Source organism: Arvicanthis niloticus, chromosome 2 (assembly GCF_011762505.2).
Source record: "Arvicanthis niloticus isolate mArvNil1 chromosome 2, mArvNil1.pat.X, whole genome shotgun sequence".
Lineage (NCBI taxonomy): Eukaryota > Metazoa > Chordata > Mammalia > Rodentia > Muridae > Arvicanthis > Arvicanthis niloticus.
This window is the reverse complement of record NC_047659.1, coordinates 85,307,819-85,326,914: the sequence shown is the minus strand read 5'-3', so window position 1 is coordinate 85,326,914 and position 19,096 is coordinate 85,307,819. Positions and strand designations below refer to the sequence as shown.

The 19,096-nt window shown below is 42.2% G+C and overlaps 1 protein-coding gene across 2 annotated transcripts in view; it reads left to right on the top strand.

The window, feature by feature from the left end:
• The window catches only part of Scg5 (secretogranin V), a 45,705-nt gene that overhangs the window by 21,006 nt on the left and 5,603 nt on the right, over positions 1-19,096 (top strand). Inside the window, exons 3-4 of one of the 2 annotated variants that reach the window (XM_034495330.2) lie at positions 9,660-9,809; positions 12,930-13,039. In XM_034495330.2, coding sequence (XP_034351221.1) covers positions 9,660-9,809; positions 12,930-13,039 — 260 coding nt within the window. Of the gene's footprint in view, positions 1-9,659; positions 9,810-12,926; positions 13,040-19,096 lie in introns of both variants that reach the window. The other variant, XM_034495329.2, reaches the window with a different exon arrangement.

Sequence of the window (19,096 nt, the reverse complement as noted above, 5' to 3'; positions counted from 1 at the left end):
CTGTCACCTCTCATGGCCACTCTATGATTTTACTCTGTCCTGACCATGTGCCCCCTTTGGCCTGTTTCCCTTTAGAAGTCCAGGACAGCTGGAAAGCTGACCCTGGATAGAGACCATTAAAGAACTTTGGGTCTGGGACAGAGGGTCACACCCACTTTCCTGGAGCCCTGTGTCTACCCTCCTCATCACTCCCTTTCCTGGGGCTTCTGTGGCTTTATTCCTTTATTTGTTGAAGTTCTAACCTTCTTCTTAGAGTTTGATCTTCTCTGCTTTGGAGTTTCTGAGCTGTTCCTCTGGGCCTAGTTTGGCTTCTGATATCTGCTTCCCTTGCTTCCTATCTGTCTACCAGGTTCTAATTGGCTTTGTGCCCTTTCCATACCCAAGACCATGACACAACTTCACTCGACTCGTTAGCTGGTAAACTAGCGGGCTGGAGTTTCTGTTAGTATATCAGTGCTTTGACATCAAATCACCTAAGAAGTCTTTTAAGATATAGATATATTACACAATGGGTTACAGTTTAATCACTACTCACTATTGTTGAATGACGTAGGCCTGGAGGACCAAACAGCTTTGGACAAAGGATGTGGATAAGTGCAGCTTCAGAAAGCAAAGTGCAACGAGGGTAGAACCAGATGCTGGAGCACTGGCGTTAACACAGTCTCCTTCCTAGTGTCTCCTGTACCCTCACCTAACCCCAACCACCTCCACAATAGATGTGCCACTTTGTTTTTAAGTACTACTGATATGTTAACATGGGTTCTACTCTGGTGGGCCATATAATTTCACAGGAAATCAGAATTAAAGTTTTTAAGGCATCAAAAATGGGCCTTCTTATCTCAGCATAAAAGTATGCTTGGCCTCTATATAATTCCATGAGTTGATCTTTTATTTCAGACAACAAATAAAAGTCCTGTGAAGAAGGTATAAGCACTTCTGAGCATTACTTACTCATAACGGCTTTTCTCAAACCTACCAGGCTCTTAAGTCTCCTAGAAATTTTCTCATGTCCCAATTATTGTGTTTTCTCTGCGTTTTGTATGTATTGAGAGAGGCAAGGCTCACAGTGGCTTCATGAAAATTAAATTCATAGGATCAAATTTGAACTTTGGCAATTGAGTAAACAGCCAAAACAAACACTCTTTCGTTTTTTTTTTTTTTTTTTAAGTAGATATTTTCTTCTTTTGAAAAAAGCAAGCAGTGTCTAAGCAAAATACCTTAAAAGTGAACTAAAAAAGCTTTCCTAAAATAAACAGCTTTGCCTGGGATCTTAAATTGGGACCACATGGAGATGGAGCTTACAGTGCAGTGCACCCTGGCTCCCATAGCTCTGCCTCCGCTGCCTGTGTCCCTGAGTAGCTCTTGTAGCCTCGGGTCTCTGAAGGAGCCCTAGGGTTTTAGATCCTAGTAAGAGGAGGAGGCAGAAGAAAGAAGAGGAGTGAAAACAAATGCCTTTCAACACAAAGCATCTGAACAACCAGTTTCACTTGTGGATCTGCCAGACTCACCCAGTGCAGATCTCTCCATGCCTGCTGTGGGGCTGAACTTGTGAAGGCCAGGTGAAAACCTGGGGGTGGGGTTCAAGGAGTGTAAGCAAACTGCCTAGGCCAGCCCCAGCCCTGTGGCAAATCAAGGAGAAGCCAAGCCAAGCGGACATAGGTAAAATCACTCCTTGGTTTCCCTATTTACCAAATGCTCTGTGCTTTGGGGTCACATGTCATGAGTCTAAAGGAATATAGTTATTGTAAATGTATGCCTTGTCTATTTTAAATATCTTTCATTAACAGGAGATGGAGTCTAAAACATCCATGTTGAAGAGTGAAGGGTGGCATGCTTTTTTCTTCATGCTAGAAACACCTCTCTTCCACCATGTGCTCAGGGTCTGCCCTATCAAGTGGGTGTTTACATCAGATGCTTGTCCACATTGACATCTTTTGTCCCCTTTATCCAGAAGGCAGGTTCCTTGAGAGTGGGGGGTGTGTGTGTAAGTGGGTTTGGGAAGGACCGCTCTGAAGTCAATGAGAAGAATGACTTTAAATATTAAACTATTTTTAACTGGCAAGGGCTTATAGATGTTATCAAAATGTGCCAATTGTTTTGAGCTGGTATTGCTTAAACCTCAAATACAGGACTGTTGTCTTTAGAATGAAAGATATACAGGATAGTAATTATGGCTCCATGAGTTATGCTGTTAGGAAAGACTACACTGTGAACAAAGCAGCTAATATGTGTTGAGTGCTTAGTAGTAAGCCATGGCACTGAGGTGGGTGTTTTGTGTAGTACATAGTGCCTGGTTTGATTCCCCTACAAGCATCTCATCCAACTGGGAGATTAAGGAATGGCACACCGTGGTAGCAGGTGTGCTTGAATCTGGTCCTGAGTATCAGGAGTCGATAATGGTTCTTCCTAGAACAGGAGTTCCGTTGTCTATGGCTCCCTAGCTAAAGAAAATAGTGGCTTTTCGTAAATATGCCTGAATATTAGAACATTTGTCTCTCAGCAGAAATCGTGGTGTGTGTGTGTATCATATCAGGGACAAAATCCCCAGAAGTTCAGAGCAAAGGAGACTGTCCTGAGTAAAACCCTCAGAGTTTCTCAACCATAGCTCTTCCCAGTGCCATAATGCTTCCTATGTTTTCTAGGGTTACACATGGACCATGTCCAGCCTCCTCCTCACCGTCCATGTCTGGTCTGTGGCCTTTAAAATGAGAACTCAGATGCCTCTGTGCACTTTCACTTCTCTCTGTCATAGCTGCAGCATGAGAGCCTCCATTTCTTTCCTCGTTTCATCTCAGATTTCTATAGATAAGGTCTCTCTTGCACCTCGGCGCTCTCTCTCTCTCTCTCTCTCTCTCTCTCTCTCTCTCTGAAGAGTCTGAAGGGGAAAAACAAGAAAAAGAAGACAAAGCCAGTCCCCCCCCCACCCCCCAGAACAGTTATGTGGTTGCTCTACTCTCCCGGACAGTGATTGACAAAAGAAAGCGGGTGGTGGCTTCCTAAGTGATGGATGGCGACACTGAAGGAACCCAGGATGGGACTGAAGTGTATTTTTAGTGCCTGCAGCTTGTGGCAACATAAGTGAAAACTGCTGGATCCCTTCCCTTCCACTGAATGGCTCGTATTGAAGAGTCTGTGCCCTGTCCCTGCCAGACTCTCCTCACGAACTCCCCTTTTATGAGGTGGGTGACTAGCTCCTTGGCACCAGGCTTCTCCCCCCCACAATTCTCTTTTATGGCTCAGCACTGATGCCCAACTACATGGCTCCACAGACAGCCTTGGCATGAGGCGAGGGGCACTGGTGGAACTCTGCTGGCTGCAAGCTTGTCAGGGTGTTACCAAATTGTGAGGCAAAGTCTGCTGGGCAGGGATTCGTCTGGACACGCTGAGTCTTCTGGCATGAGGCGGCAATCAGACACAAAGGAGCTGGGGGAGTGAGGACAGAGAGGCTGGCTTCCCATCTAGGAGTGTTTCTACTGGTACCTGGCTCCCCAATGGGAAGCCAAACCCCTGGTCACTGATGTATTTGAGCCCCCAGAGGCAAGATATAAACTACCAGAGACACCAGTTATCCTGACAAGTCATTCTGCCACTGCTGCTCCAGAGTTGAAGCTAATCTAAAAAAAAAAAAAAGAAAGAAAGAAAGAAAAAAAGAAAAAAAGAAAAAAGCAAGCCACTGGAGAGGGTATACATGGGAATGCCTCTGATATCTTTCAGAGTAGAAACCATGTTGGAGATGCAGACTACAAAATGGCATACTACAAACTTGCTGAAGGGCAAGGAACCATATTCTAGAATTCTCTTAAGAGAAGCAACCCTTGTCCTAAGGACCTCCCTCACTAGAGCTCCACAGGATCAAATTAAAATGTGACCCAAACGTGGGAGAGTGATGAGGGAAGGAGGGGAGGCCAGGCCCTGTCTTCATTTGTTCCTGTTTCTGACCACCACTGATCTCTACAAAGGTTCCAGTTGGTCCAACTGAAAGAGGCTTTTGTGTCTTGGTGTGATGAGATCAGCTCTCTGAAAGACCTCACTAGTACCATGAAACTTTACCAGCAAGGGACATGCTTTATTGACAATTCTATAGGATTCATTGAACGAGAAGTGGGGCCAGAAGGGCTTTCTTGTGAAAATGAGAGGATGCCTCTCTGCCCAGAGTACAGCCTGAAACCAAAAGATGTCACCACAGCTGCAGCTCCCTGAAATCCAAACCTCAAGTGACTTTACAGACACTCTTAGTAGCCATGCTGGGAACACTGAATTCCAGGAAGCAGGAGTAGCAAACACCCTAGGGTGTTCTCAGAGCTAACTTAATCTTACTTTATTCACTGTTCTAAAACACATATTTTAACTGTTGCCACTGGAAGCCCAGAGCATTTAACCTGGGAATCGGAGATACACAAACTTAGGCCCCTCCCTTTGCCTACTTCATGGAAATCTGCATTTGACGAAACACCTGGGTGCAGCCCTGGTAAAGAAAAGCAGGGACAGGGACTTGTGATGCCTAAGCTCACTTTAATTTTAATCATGTAATCACTACAAAAGGGTGTGATATGGCTGGAATTAATAGCTTCCAAGAAGAGATGAAACATGGACTTAACAGCTGGGACTATTTAATAGAGTTCTCTTGTGTCCTTTAGAGTAGAGGACACTGTATGGCGCTGTAGTCATTGGTGTTAGCAGCGATAGTCCAAGATTATTATAAAGAGGCCAAACTATATTCTCAAGATAAGATTTATATGTCTATCTAAAATTCAGTGGATCAAGTTTTCTTTGAATGATTAGATAAAATGATTGTTGACCTTAATAAGGATGCTCCAGTCATCTGGAGATTCATCTTCTCCGGCAAAGAAAGACAAAACACCGCAATTGGAAACCTCACTTTGGGTTTGGCTCATGGAGAGTCAAATGACTTCATAATACTGTGCAATACTATAGACTTACGCTATGAAAAGCTTAGAATTCATCCAGTGAACCAGAAAGCCCATACCCATTCAAAGCTAGATAAAATTTGGGTATTTATTAGTATTCAGTTTTTATAATTTAACTTATTGCATACTGACAGCTAGCCTAAATCATTTAAATAGCATCCTGTTAGCCCCTTGACACCAGGCTTCCCTGAACCCCCCACCAATTCTCCTTTATTGCTCAGCACTGATGCCCAGCTACATACATGGCTCCACAGACAGCCTCGGCATGGGGTGACACCATGACTACAGCAACTCTTACAAAGGAAAACATTTGACTGGTGCTGGCTTGCAGTTTCAGAGGTTTAGTCCAGTATCACCCTGGAGGGAAGCAGCCAGACATGGTGTTGGAGATGTAGCTGAGAGGTCTACATCTGGATGCAGGCAGCAAGAAAAGAGAGCCACTGAGTCTGGCTTGGGATTTTGAAAACCTCAAAACCCACCTCTAATGACACACTGTCTTCAACTAGGCCACACTCCTAATCTGTTCAAATAGTGCCACTCCCTAGTAACCAAGAATTTCAATTTGTGAGCCTATGGGGGCCATTCCTGTTCAAACTACTACACTCTCAATTGCTCAATCTAGATAATTTGTTTTGTCTAAGTGCTGAGGCATAGAATATGTTTAATACATATTTTAAATTGATTGAGTAATGACTTTTAAATATGTGTTTGGTTGATGTGAGTTGAAGAGACTGAGGTAAGTGGACCAAGCAGAACCTGCAGTATCACAGCACGTTGGTTGGTTCAACATGTGATGTAACAAACCTATTCTAAACAATGTAATGAATCAGAAAGGTAGCATTTGGTTGCATATAACACTACTTTGGAAGTTATTTTCTAGATGTGCACAGGACAGCATCTTTGCCATCTACAAGTCCCCCACAGTTTCTGCTTCAGTGTGTGTATCTGGATTCAATGTCATTAAGTATGGTTTGAAAAGAGTTTGTGTTCTAATAGATCTACCTAGTTGTAAACATCTGTTACTACCTAACAAGTGCTACATTCATTTAAACAGCACCGGTGCACAGGGGTAAATAGAGCCCTGGCAGGCTTTCCATAAGGGAAACTGTGTTTGCTTCCTTCATTAATTACTAATGGAGCATTAAGACTTGCGTTCCCTCCGAGCCAAGTTGGATAATTCCTGGCACTTAATTCCAGGGTGCTTTCAAAAGCAGAGACATGTATTGACACACCAGAGAGCATGCCCTGTAACAAGCATGATAGTGGCTACACTGCCAAGATCGTACTAAGCTTCAGGTTTACCAATACCAAATGCACCAATCCATTGGTTTAACCTTTGCAGTTTGGAAGTTAATTTGAAAAACAAGCATATATCCCCAGAGCACTTCTGAAAGCAGCTACTACTGTGTGACTTAGAGACCTCTTTATGAAGATCTAAACTGGTTAAAAATAAAGGCAGACAGAAGTCTGCCTCTCAGTGGAATGAGAGTAGCAAGCTAAGGACAGAATGACAAACCGAAGTGTGAGTTACCAATTAATTTTAACAGTCAATAACCAACAGAATTAAAGAATTTATTCCCTTGGACATATCAGCTAACATAGCATTGGAGTGATAACATGAAAATAGTAAGCAATAAGAGAATGACCAATACATACTAGTCATAGTACATTTTTAACATGTAGCAAATATGTTTAGGATATATATATATATTCATTCCCCCCCTTCCCTTTTCCAGCCCCACTTGCTCTGGTGCAGCCCTGCTTGCTCTGGCCCAGCCCTGCTCGCTCTGGCCTGGCCCCACTCGCTACAGCCCAAAGATTTTAAAATTTATTTATTATATGTAAGTACACTGTAGCTGTCTTCAGACACCCCATAAGAGGGCATCAGATCTCATTATGGATGGTTGTGAGCCACCACGTGGTTGCTGGGATTTGAACTCATGACCTCTGGAAGAGCAGTCAGTGCTCTTAACTGCTGAGCAATCTCATCAGCCGCTAGCATATATTTTAATTTAGGTTATGATCAAATATGAATAAGATTATGAAAGAATATCAGTAATGTTGAATATTGGCTATATTTGCATATGTTACATAAAATAGCTTATTTTAGATGTTCACATAGTTATAGTGGTCCACAATAGAAATACCTTTTTTTTTTAAATCTGTTTTCCAGACAGAGTTTCTCTATGTAGGCTGTCCTGGAATGTTCTCTGTACAATAGGCTGATCTCAGATTCAAAGATCTATCTGCCTCTGTCTCCCAAATACTAAGATTAAAAGCATGTACTACCAGTGCCCTGCAAAAGTTTTCCAGTTTTACTTTTCTTTTATACATATGGGTATTCTGCCTACATGTATGTTTACATGCAATGTACATGCAGTGCCCACGGAAGCTGGAAGAAAGTTTTGGATACTGTAGTATTGGAGTTACAATGGTTGTAAGCCATTGGGTGGCTGTTGATAATTGAACCAGGGTCCTCTGGAAGAGCTATCTTAACCATTGAGCCATTGTCTATCCCCAAACATTTTTTCAAATATATAAATTTGGTAGATATCCACTCAAATTGCAGAGTAATGGAATACAATATAAGCACAAACAAAGGATCGTTGCATGTTGGTGATGTCTGGATGTGAGGCTAATGCCACTAAGGGCAGTAAGTTTGTCCCTTTGGGATCCAACTTTAATCAAACATGACAGAGATGGTGATGGAAAACACCTCAGAAAGACACCAAGCTCTCCCCATGATGATCCTGCTTGGATATATTTACACCCCCAAAGAAAACAACATGCCTGTCCAAAGAGGATTAGGTTTGACCCAAAAGACTAAACCAATGTAGTCACAGAGGACAAGGAAGCTTTGCCTGGCTGGACTTAAAGTGGCCAGATGGGAAGGTCATGCTTCTCGTGGACATGGAAGGATGAGCCATATTTCCCAGATCTGACTGTAGTTTCTTGCACAATAGTTCATTCTTAGTTTTAGAGTAGACCCCCCACCCCCATGGACCTCTCTGACATAGATTAATACAGCCATGAGGGAATAACCAGTTTCCCAACAGAATTGAAAAATATAAAGTCTTCCTAAGAAAGGATCTGGAAAAAGGAAGCTTCCTGACCTTGTACAATGTCAGTGGTATAAGTGAAGTAGTACATAGTAGGTATAGGTACACAGTAGGTGTGGGTACAGTAAAACAGGGTGGGTATGCATGTGAACTTGTGATTCATGCTGTGTCTGTGTATAGATGAGGCTCTTAGAAGTCTGTCGCTGCCATGAAAGAAATGGGGCCAGTTATTGGACAAATGAGATGGGATAATAGGTTATCTATTTTAAACACAGTAAAATAAATAATGGATTAAAGGGTTAAATTTTTTTAAAGTAAACAAAAAGAAATATCCAAATGTTGATTATAACTCTGAAGAGGCAATGGTTTTACAAGTCTAGACAGATAAAAAGAAATCTCAAAGGGGAGTTAAAAACAACTCAGACTACGCAAATATTAAAAACTTATGTTAGCAAAATATTATAATAGCAACCAGAATTCAAAGTCAGATGACGTGGGGAAATTTTTGCAGAGAATGTGACAAAGGCCTGATATCTTTATTAAATGAAATGTTTGTACAAATTGATAAGAGAAACATTGTAATTCTAGAAGCATAAACAGACAAGTCATAAAAAAAAAAAAGAAAAAAAACCAGTTAATAAACATATGGAAGATATTTGATTGATTTGACAGTCAGAAAGAAAAAATATGAAATTTTAATTTTATGAAACCCAGTGCTGGCGAGGATGTTGTAAAAGTGGTACTCTCATGTTTTGGTGATATTTAAATTAGTACCTCCTTTTTGGAAAACATTTGGCAGTATAATATCATGAGCCGTAAAAATGTTTATAGCCTTTGACCTAGTAATTTGACTTGCTTCTGGGAACTTCTCCTGAAGAAAATTAATCCAAAATATGGAAGAAATTAAGGACCTAAAATAAATTGGGAAATGCTAAGTGTCTCACAATAGAGAATAGTTAATGTGTCATGGTACACTGGATGTAAAATAACGCTGTCCTTAAGTACAGAAATGGAGCACAGGCAGACAAATGGAAAGATTCTTGTGATTCCATATGAAATGAAGTCATAAAGTATTTACATTTTTGTATGTGGATGTACACATGAGTGTGGGTGCCCCCTAATGCCACAGGTAGTTGCCACTGCTGATTGTGGGTGCTGGGAACCACATTCAGGTCCTCTGGAAGAGCAGCATGCACTCTTAACAACTGAGCGATTACTCAGAAAAGAACAACTGGAACAACCAAATTTTGAGTTCTTAAGCTGGGATGGCAGTATATTAGTGAGTTTTTTCTTCAATTCCCCCCCCCCATTATATTCCTTCCATCTATTAGACCTCTGTGACAGTTGCTCCCTCGTGTGTCCCTCATTCCCACCCAAGTCCATACCCAACCTCCTGAGTCCTGCTCACCTATGTGAGCATCTGGAAAGCCAGTCCTTCACCAGCTGTATGGAAGTGTCTCAGCTCCAAGATCCATAATGCTGTTTTAGCATTTTCTATCCATGTCATATACAATTCATATTCTGAGGAAATGATTGATGTATATTGTGCGTCCATTTCTGCAATTAAATTCCAAACCTCAAGAAGGCAGGATCCATTTCATACACTTCCCTTGCTTACTGCTGAGTCTGCTGGGTAGAGGTCAATTTAAAGATGTTTCCTCTCACGCTGCAGGGGGTGCTCACGAGGGTCTTCAGCATCTGGGTCCTTTTGGCAACATCCCCAACATAGTGGCAGAGTTGACTGGTGACAACATTCCTAAGGACTTCAGTGAGGATCAAGGCTACCCAGACCCTCCAAATCCCTGTCCTCTTGGAAAAACTGGTAAGGAGCATGGCCCTGGGTTATAATGGGAGGTAATTGGAAATTCTGACCCCAGCTACAGTGTGAGCTCTTTCTGAAGAATGTTCCTCTTTTTATTAGGGTGAGGCCTCTCTCTTCCCTGAAGCACAGAGCTCCCATATTGGGTGGAACAGCATGGGAGCTGGATATGACCAAGCCAGTATGAGGAGGCTGGCCCTGGATGGCAGGAAATCTTGAGTCACTGGCTGGCATCAAACCCATCAGTCACCTTTGACTTGCTTGTAGGGTTTTGAATAGGTAGGGAAAAAGACCAGAGTGTGGGAGTCTGGAAAAGTTGATAAGGTAGCACAGAGGTTCTTAAAGTGGGGTCCTTGGGCCAGCAGCAGTAACAGCATAACCTGGAACTTAACATAAACTGCAAATTAGGATCCTTATGCTGAATTAGACTTACTGAATGAGAAACCCCGAACCTGGGTCTAGCCATCTGTGTAGTGAGCAGCCTTGGAGCACACTGAAGTCTAAAATCTACTGTTAGAAGACAAAGGAAAGAGACCCAGAGTGGGAGCCAAGAGGTCTGAGATCTAGGGTTAACTGCACAGTATGACTTCACTTCTTTAGGTTTCCATCTCATCATCTGTAAAAGTATGACACACTCAACACCTTGAAGAAACGTACAGTGTGAGTTCCGGGTTTTCCTAAGCAAGACCTTTGGTGACATAGTACTCTGTGCATGCCCTTGACACTGAGAGGAGTGAGCAAAGTGAACTGACAGAGGTGGATGAGATCCCAGTGCTAGACTTGGCCTCAGAATCTGCTTTTGCCTTTGCTATCATTCTATGAAGCTAACATGTTCCACATTTTTTCCTGCCTCAACTGGCAATCTAAGAAAAGAAATCACTTGCTAAATTTAGCTACTGTTGGGGAGGACTTTTGAGACCACCTTACCACACATGATACAGCAGAGCACAGTTGAATGGTCCAAGAATGGAACCTTGACTTGCCTCTGCCCTGGCATGATCTCATGTCAATCATCACCCATCTCCCCATGTAGATCAGTGCAGCTCCTAGGACCTAACGTGGCCATGGGGTTAGAAGGTTACTTTTAGAGCACATTTTCAGCCCCCTAAAATCTCAGGTGTCTCTCAGACAGGCCTCATCTCAACAGCTTGATCTCAGCCCACTTAAAGGTACTGGAGAAAGCTACCAAAATGTTGCAAAGCTGCTGCAGTTGGACCACTCTGCTTGGTATCCCTTTCCCACACAATACAGGCATCAGAAATAGCTCAGTGTGAAGTGAGGAGTCACACTCAGAGTTGTTTGGAAGACTAATAACTTCCACACTAGCCTCCTGGGGCTCAGGGCTGCCACACCTCATTCTAAAGACTTCGGTTTAGTCCTAAGAGCTAGACAACCTTGCTAATTGCAAATGGATTTCCTCTCATTGTTGACTTTGACAGGTCATTATCACTTTGTAATCCACAGAATCAAAGCCTTTGAAACGGGGACCTTTTTTCCTGTCCTGATTTTGCACAAATGCTTGTGATTTTCATTTTTTTCCCCTTTCTGCTTGTCCACCTCATCTTGTGATGCTGGGACTTGAGCCTAGGGTCTCACATATGCTGAACAGGTATTCAACCACTGAGATGCATCTCCTTCCCATATTTCTCCCTTTTTAAAAATATTGTCTTAAAATCATCAGAAGCAGGAAGTTTTAAAAACTTACTTTTAGGGGACCATATATAGCCATTATAGATCTTATAGAAAAACAGAAGTGAAGAAAGATAACCTGCTTTCTTTGGTTTGAACGGAAAGCAAGATCTATATTTCAATGAACCATCACAGTTGGCCACTATGGCATATTTCTATAATCCTAGCCCTCAGAAGGCATTGACAAGAGGATTAAGAGTTTGAAGCCAGTCTGAGCTACAGAGCAGGCCCTTAGTGAGAGCAACCAAAACAAAGCAAAACTAAACAACAACAATATCATCAACAACAAAACAGATGTCTTGGAATGAACTCTCATTTAAAGGGAAGTGGCAGAGATGGGTCTTAAACATACTGCAAACTTCTCGTGTGCCAAAGGTGCCATGCATGGGCATTTTCATTCCTTAGGACAACTAGGTAAATATCTGATTTACCTAGTTAAATAGGGTAAATAAACAGAATTGGAGAAGCCGGGTTAACTTTAAGAAGCTAGACCTATAGATCCTATATGTTCTGGGATATGATCCTTAAGCTTGGATCTGTTAAAACTTAAGTCACTGACGCTGTAACACACAGCACCCAGACCTGCCTGAAGATACTGGAATGGTTCCTAAAGACAGCATTTAAGAGAAGCAGAGGGAGTCATGTGGAATGGAAACATACTGCTTAAGGAAACACTTGACGGAAAAGCAATCGAAACATTCTAGAGGAGAGGTTCTCAACTCTTCCAGTGCTGTGCCCCTATTCTGCTGACCCCTAACCACACAATTATTTTCATTGCTACTTCATAACTGCAGTTTTGCTACTGTTATAAATTGTAATGTGAATATCTGTGTTTTTCGATGGTCTTAGGTGACCCCTATCAAAAGGTCATTTGACCCCCCCAAAGGGGTTGTGACCCACAGGTTGAGAACCACTGTTCTTGTGGTTCTTCACAATAGAAACTTGGTTTTTACTTATACGCAGTCCTATCACAGGGAGGTAAGGGAATGACAGAGGTAGCTAGTTCTGCTATCTTGACTCTTGATGCCCCTAGCTGCCCTGGCTGGCAGCATGCATACTGGCAGATGGGGTAGAGTTGGGGAAGTGGACCATAGTAAAAAAGTTTGGGGACAAGCCTGGACGTGGGATTTATAACTCCTGTCTACGTTATATTGGCTCAGGCATATGACTCCACATTATTGCAAAGAAAGACTGGAAAATTAGTCTTGCTGTGTGGCAACGAGAAAAGGGAAGTGGGTTTGGAGTGCACCCAACAGGTCTTTGCTCCCGAAGTAGTCCTATCTACCAGGGGGATTGAATCCCAAAGAGAACAAGACTTAGGGTATCTGATACGAACAGATGATGACCCTTGAGTGTCTAGATGTTTTTGATAAATTAACATTTAGAATAACAATAATGCTTTGACCATTTCTCAAAAACCTTTATCTACAGCAGATGATGGATGTCTAGAAAATGCCCCTGACACTGCAGAGTTCAGTCGAGAATTCCAGTTAGACCAGCACCTTTTTGATCCGGAACATGACTACCCAGGTTTGGGCAAGTGGGTAAGTCCATTTTCAGAGACTGGTAGAGTTTTCACTGAGATCTCAAGGGGATAGTAATGCCAGAGATAAACAGCATGCATGGAGGGAAGGAAGGAAGGAAAATTGTTTAGGAGTTGGTTCCTCAGAAATCTCCAGTGAGGGGAATACTATGCAATTATTATTCCAGACCACACTTGTGTGTCTTTATACATCAGTATACTGATCCCATCGAAAGAGACAGCACACCTAGACCATACACTCTCTAGAGGCTTCTATTCTGCTCTATTCCACAGACTGAGATATACCATTCTCATGTCTCACTAGTGCTTCATGCCACTTGACACTATGAAAAGGAAAAGAGTTTTCCAAAAGAAAAGATACTGAGAAATTTGCAAAGTTGATCTCTAGACTATGGGAGGTGGATGATTCCTGCATATCTCTGCAGAATCGAGGAAACAAAGACATCCAGACTTGTAAAAAGACACACATCAGTCTGCTTTGTGGAAAGAGGGACAATCTCCAGATGCATAGCCGTGAGCTTGCTGTTGGTCGCATGCAACTATGAGTAGCTGTCAATGGAGGGTGTTGTTTTATAAGCACTTGGAAAGAGAAATCATTGCCACTTGGCACTGGTGTGCTAAAAACAAGTTTTGCAGATCTGCTCATGTTATTCCACTGCCAGCATTATGTGTGTCAGCTTAATGAGGGAAATGAAGTAGGCATGGTGCACTTGGATTTCATCTAAGTATTTGACGAGATCTTTTATGATCTCCCATTGGAAGAGGTGAAGACACACAGCCAAGTCAATAGAACACCACCAAAAGACAGCTTGTTAAAGACTCTTTGTCAGGAGGGAAGGGAGCTGGTGCAGGGAACCCTGCATGTCTGAATGCTACCCCGCTCCACATGTGTATCAATGTTTGTAATAAAAGTACAGATCACACACTTCTCAGATTCTCAGTGGATGACACAAAGTTGGAAGGAAGAGCTCTGGATGACAGAGTTGGGATTCAAGAAGATCCCAACAGGCTGGAACAATGAGCCAGGGAAGATTACAATTGAATGGGAATGTGTCTAGGTGCCTGTGGTTGGGCCTATGCAATCCAATGATGAAGTCATGTGAGAAAAAAAATAAGGAAATGCTGAACAGTGTTGATTCACATATTAGAGTAGATAGTCAATGCGTCTGTGGAATGAGTGAATGGGGAGTGTACCCTGCAAAGACAGTGCAGGTAACCAAAGCCACTCTGGCTTCATCAGTCCCTTCTAAGTCCATGATAACAGGCGCCTTGTTAATTGTGTTACAGTGTACACTGAAACCGTGAAGCTACACTTTCCCCTTCCTTTTGCACTGTTTTAGAGAAAGACATTTATCCTATATAGCCACCTTCATTTTTTCTAGCATCTTTTTTCACATTACATTAAGTCAGTTCAGTTCCCTCTGCCTTCAAAATACATTTCCAAATTAAGGCAGGAAAGCAACACACTGAGTTAACTTTTCATCTCCAGTTTATCTCTGGTTCTCACATTCACTCTCACTCTCTCTCCTCCCCCACACATATAGTCCTGTTAGGGAGAATTGTTTTGTCAAACTATTTTCAAGCCTTCTCCTACAGGTAGAGTTTTAAACATGAACAGAACAAAAAACTTGAGTGTTATGAAAATCTGCTATAAAATGTATTCCAATGGGATAGTAAGACATACAATAGAGGGGAGACTGAAGACAGAAAGAAAATGAAGAAAGAAAGTAAGTACACTTATGCTGATTCTATATACAGTGATGAAGATAAGAATTGGTGCCATTTCAAAGGGAGTCATCTAAATAGAATGATTATATAGTATAGACATAGTCTGAAAGAGACAGAGAGAGACACACACACAGAGAAAGAGAGATACAGAGAGAGATACAGAGACAGAGAGGGACAGAGAGAGACAGAGAGGGACAGAGACAGAATCTATATGAAAGTTTACATATATAAACTCTTCCTATGAGAAATTTCAAAACGAGAGAAGAGGAGATACATTATGCATTTCTGTGCCAGCTTAAAGGAGGAAGGAAAAGAAAGGAAAGAGCAGGTAAGAGGAGTGCTGGGAAAAGACCCACAGTAGATGGGGAATGTATTGCTAAGCAGTAGCAAGGACTAGGTTCAGAAGGGAGCAAACAGGTTCTGAGCCCGCTCCTAGGTGCTCTATCTCTAGTACTTATCAAGTGGCTCTGGGCTTCCAACAGTTTTACAGTCTTGAAATGAAAAGCATGAAGATATAATAAGCCCAAATTTGCACAGATACAGTGCCTGTTCTGGCTATACAGTGAAGGCTGGGTCACAATGCTAGAAAAGATGGAAGCCAAAGGCAGAGGAAGATATGGGGCCAGTTGGCCTGATTGTGACTTAACCACAGAGGGAGCTGAGGCACTATGAAGAATCAGTACTGAAGTCTTAGGGGATGGGGAATGGCTAAGTGGAAGGCTGGACCTGAGAACAAGGAGAAAGGAAATGGGGAAATCTGAGAGTGGGCAGAGCCCATCTGGGGTTATGATGGGATGGACGAGGTGCTAGCTTTTCCCCCCAGCATTTTGTTATTTGTTTGTTTTTTTGTTTATTTGGTTTTTTTTATTGCAGGCAGGGTCTTTTTACACAGTCCTGGCTGTCCTGGAACTTACTCTGTAGACCAGGCTAGCCTCAATCGCAACTCACAGAGCTCCCACAGCACTACATCCTCTTCTTCAAAAGCTCTCTCCTCACCAGATCCACTCACATCCTCTTTAGGAACATGTCCCTCTCCCTCCCCTCTCCCTTCCCTCTCCTTCTCCTCTCCCTTCCCTCTCCCTTTCCTTTCCCCTCCTTCTCCCTTTTTGGAACAATACTTGGGCTTCCCTCAATCATCTAGATTCATTGTCCACATCAGACCAGGAGACTGAGAATTTAAGACCAAGAATAAAAAGTGCTATCACATATCAATGGCAAAGGAATGACATTTATACCTCTTATCAGCTCTAATGATGTGTTTGTTTAAACTTCAGTTTCCTTGTTTATTTTCTCATTACCACCCAGCCATAAAACCGTGTTTGCTTGATCTTCACATGGAAGTGTTAACTGAGTGTCTATTGCTTTTTTAAGCCGGGATCCACAAAGCAGCCTGGCTGTTTATATAGAAGGAGTCTCAAGCATGTCTGCAACTCAACTATCCTTTCAACTTGCAAAACAGTCATCTCTCAAATAAATGGCACACAAGTCCCTGCTGCTTCCTTGACAGTACTGCCTCCCTGTTTTTTATATTATCTGGAGCTGAGTTGCATCTTTAGCAAGATTTCCACATTACAAATATCAGTGTGTCTGTCTTATTTCCTGCACAGCTCTTCCCTTGTTACTAAATCAAGACATGTTTATTAAATATACACCATATGACCTCTGGGCCCTGTGGTAGGTAATGGGAAGACATCAAATACTTTCTATATAATAAGAAATTCTAATATTTATAACACTTGCACTACACACCAGACACTGTGCTAATATTTTGCTTCAATCAGTTTATCCAGGCTGCCCACCCTCATCACTCTCATCTATAAAGGAGAAAATGCAAGGCAGGGGTCTGGGTAGCCTGCTCAGCAACACAGAGCTTGTGATTGACAGAGCTAGGAATTGAACTCCATCTTTATAAATACACACACCCTTCACTATTTGCATCTATTGCATTGCTAGTTCCCCAACCTAGAATTGAACTTAATACTTGCATGTAATTAAAAAGGGATAAAAGCAAAAAGGAGAAGGGGAGATGGGATAGGGAGTTTCTGGGGGCACGGGGGAATGAGGAAAGGGGATGTCATCTGAAATGTAAACAAATAAAATGCCTAATAAAAATAATTACACACACATTCTTCATGACTCATCCCTCATATTATGGCCTCTGGAGTCCAATCTTAGGACTGATTGCCTCACTGTAGTATATATAGCTAAATAGAGTCCTTAGGGTCTACGACCAAAGGCTGATATAACTCTCCTCACCTTCACTGACAATCCTCAAGGCCTATGGCCAAAGGCTGATGCCAGCCTTTACTCTTAACGTACTTCCTCGGTGTATCAAAACTCAAATGTTTCACCTTTTCTAGCGCCTTGTACAGCTTTCATCAATAGTTGATCAAAGCCTGAGGTGAGCCATGGGAGACATGAGGAGTGTGTGGTCCCTCTCCGACTTTGTTTATCTTGCATGGCCACACCATGTTTGAATATTGGAGTACTCTCCAGTTCTGGTTTGTCTTACGTTTCCATGTCATTAGACTTGAGTTATGTATTTTATGTCTTCTTTTACTTGACACATACTAATTGTACATATTTATGGAGTAGAGTGTGGCATTTTATACATGTCAATGCATGTACTCACACATCATGTGTGATGGTCAGATCTGGGTCACTGGCATATTTATAACCTCAGAGTGTGTTTATTTCTTTTTAAAATTTTCTTATTTTATTTTATTTTATGTGTATGGGTGATATGTCCCCATGTGTGTCTGTGTTTCATGTAAATGGAGGATGCCCAGAGGCCAGAAGAGATCACTGGGTTCCCTGGAACTGGAGTTAGAGATAGTTGGGAGCTGCCATATGGGTGCTGGGAATGGAACCTGGGTCCTCTGGCAAAGTGACCAATATTAACTGCTGAGCCATCTCTCCAGCCCCTTAGTTCTTTTCTATATGTTGAACATGTCCAGAGTACTCCCCACTGTTCTAAAACACACTGCTTCCTAAAATGGTTGTTCAGCTGTGGTAAAGCACACTGATACTTATTTCTCCTTAATTGTGTGGGACCTGGATTGTCACTATGCTCTCTCCATCTCCTTCACTGTCCCCAGCTCTGGGAGTAACAGTTCTTCTCTCTGTTAGCCTGAGATTAACTTTTTAAGCTTTTCATAATCATGCTATTTAAAGGTATCCTTATCAGTTTGCATCATGGGGGTACATGGTGTCAGTTTGTCTCCTCTTTGTGGGAATTTCATTCCCTTTAGTAAAGTGCTATCTCTGTTTCTCTGGTAAAAAAAAAAAAAAAACTATCATTTTTCATCTGAAATTAACCTATGGGAAACTACTTTGAGACTATAAATATTCTGATCTCCATGAGGCTGTTAACCAATGCATTTTGCCTTTGCTGTTGGATTTACCAGACTCCATTATAACCACAGCTGCAGTGTGTTGAGCTTCCTGCTTTCTTGCTCTTTTCCATTTGCATCCTACTCTCATGCAGTGCCTCCGCTGCTTCCTTCCCTGTTTACAAACATGCTCACTTATTTGGCACCTCTATAGATTCATTGTTGCTAATTTTGATGTTGAAAATGTCCTGAATTGGCAAGTAGGAATTTCTTCAAACTGGCATTTCCTTCCTTTGAACCCAACTTGAGCACTTAGTTGAACATATTCTTATTTTCTGGCCCAATCAAATATTTAGCATCATTAATTTTTATACTTCCTATAGCCTAGCCCTATGATCAGACAGTTCTTCAAGAAGATGTACATCTCCCAGGGTCCTTTAGGAATAGAACTGGTCATCCAAAACCTTGATGACCTAACGGAAAGCCCTTTAGTAAACTTAAACTAGCTGCTTTCCTAGAACTTTAGGCCAATCCTTCCCAAGGAACTAGCAAATAAATGTCAGAAGAGGTAGCTGATTTATTTTAATTCATTTTGTGTACTTTTTTTTCATTCACATGCCAATCCCGCCACTAAATCCACACTGATACAGAGCTGATGGAGAAGGCCCAGACATATTCAACGTGGAGGGAGGAGGGGGCATGGACATGCTGGTCCTGACCTCAGGTCTCCAGGAAAGCAGGAACCATCTTTGAGAAGAAGACTTCTAGACCATGTATACTTCTGGTTATAGTTTTCCTCAAGAAGCTCTAAAGGGGATTGAGATGCTGCTGCCTTCATCTCATTTGCAGCCTCCTGGAGCTGTGCCAGGTCTGATGGGCAGTGGGTCCCACTGCACCACCTTGCGAGACCCTCTGTCCTCCCTTCAGTTCAGATGGCTGGAGAGAGTGATGTATATGAGCAGTCACTATCCTCACCCTCTTCTCCCCGACCTCCTTCC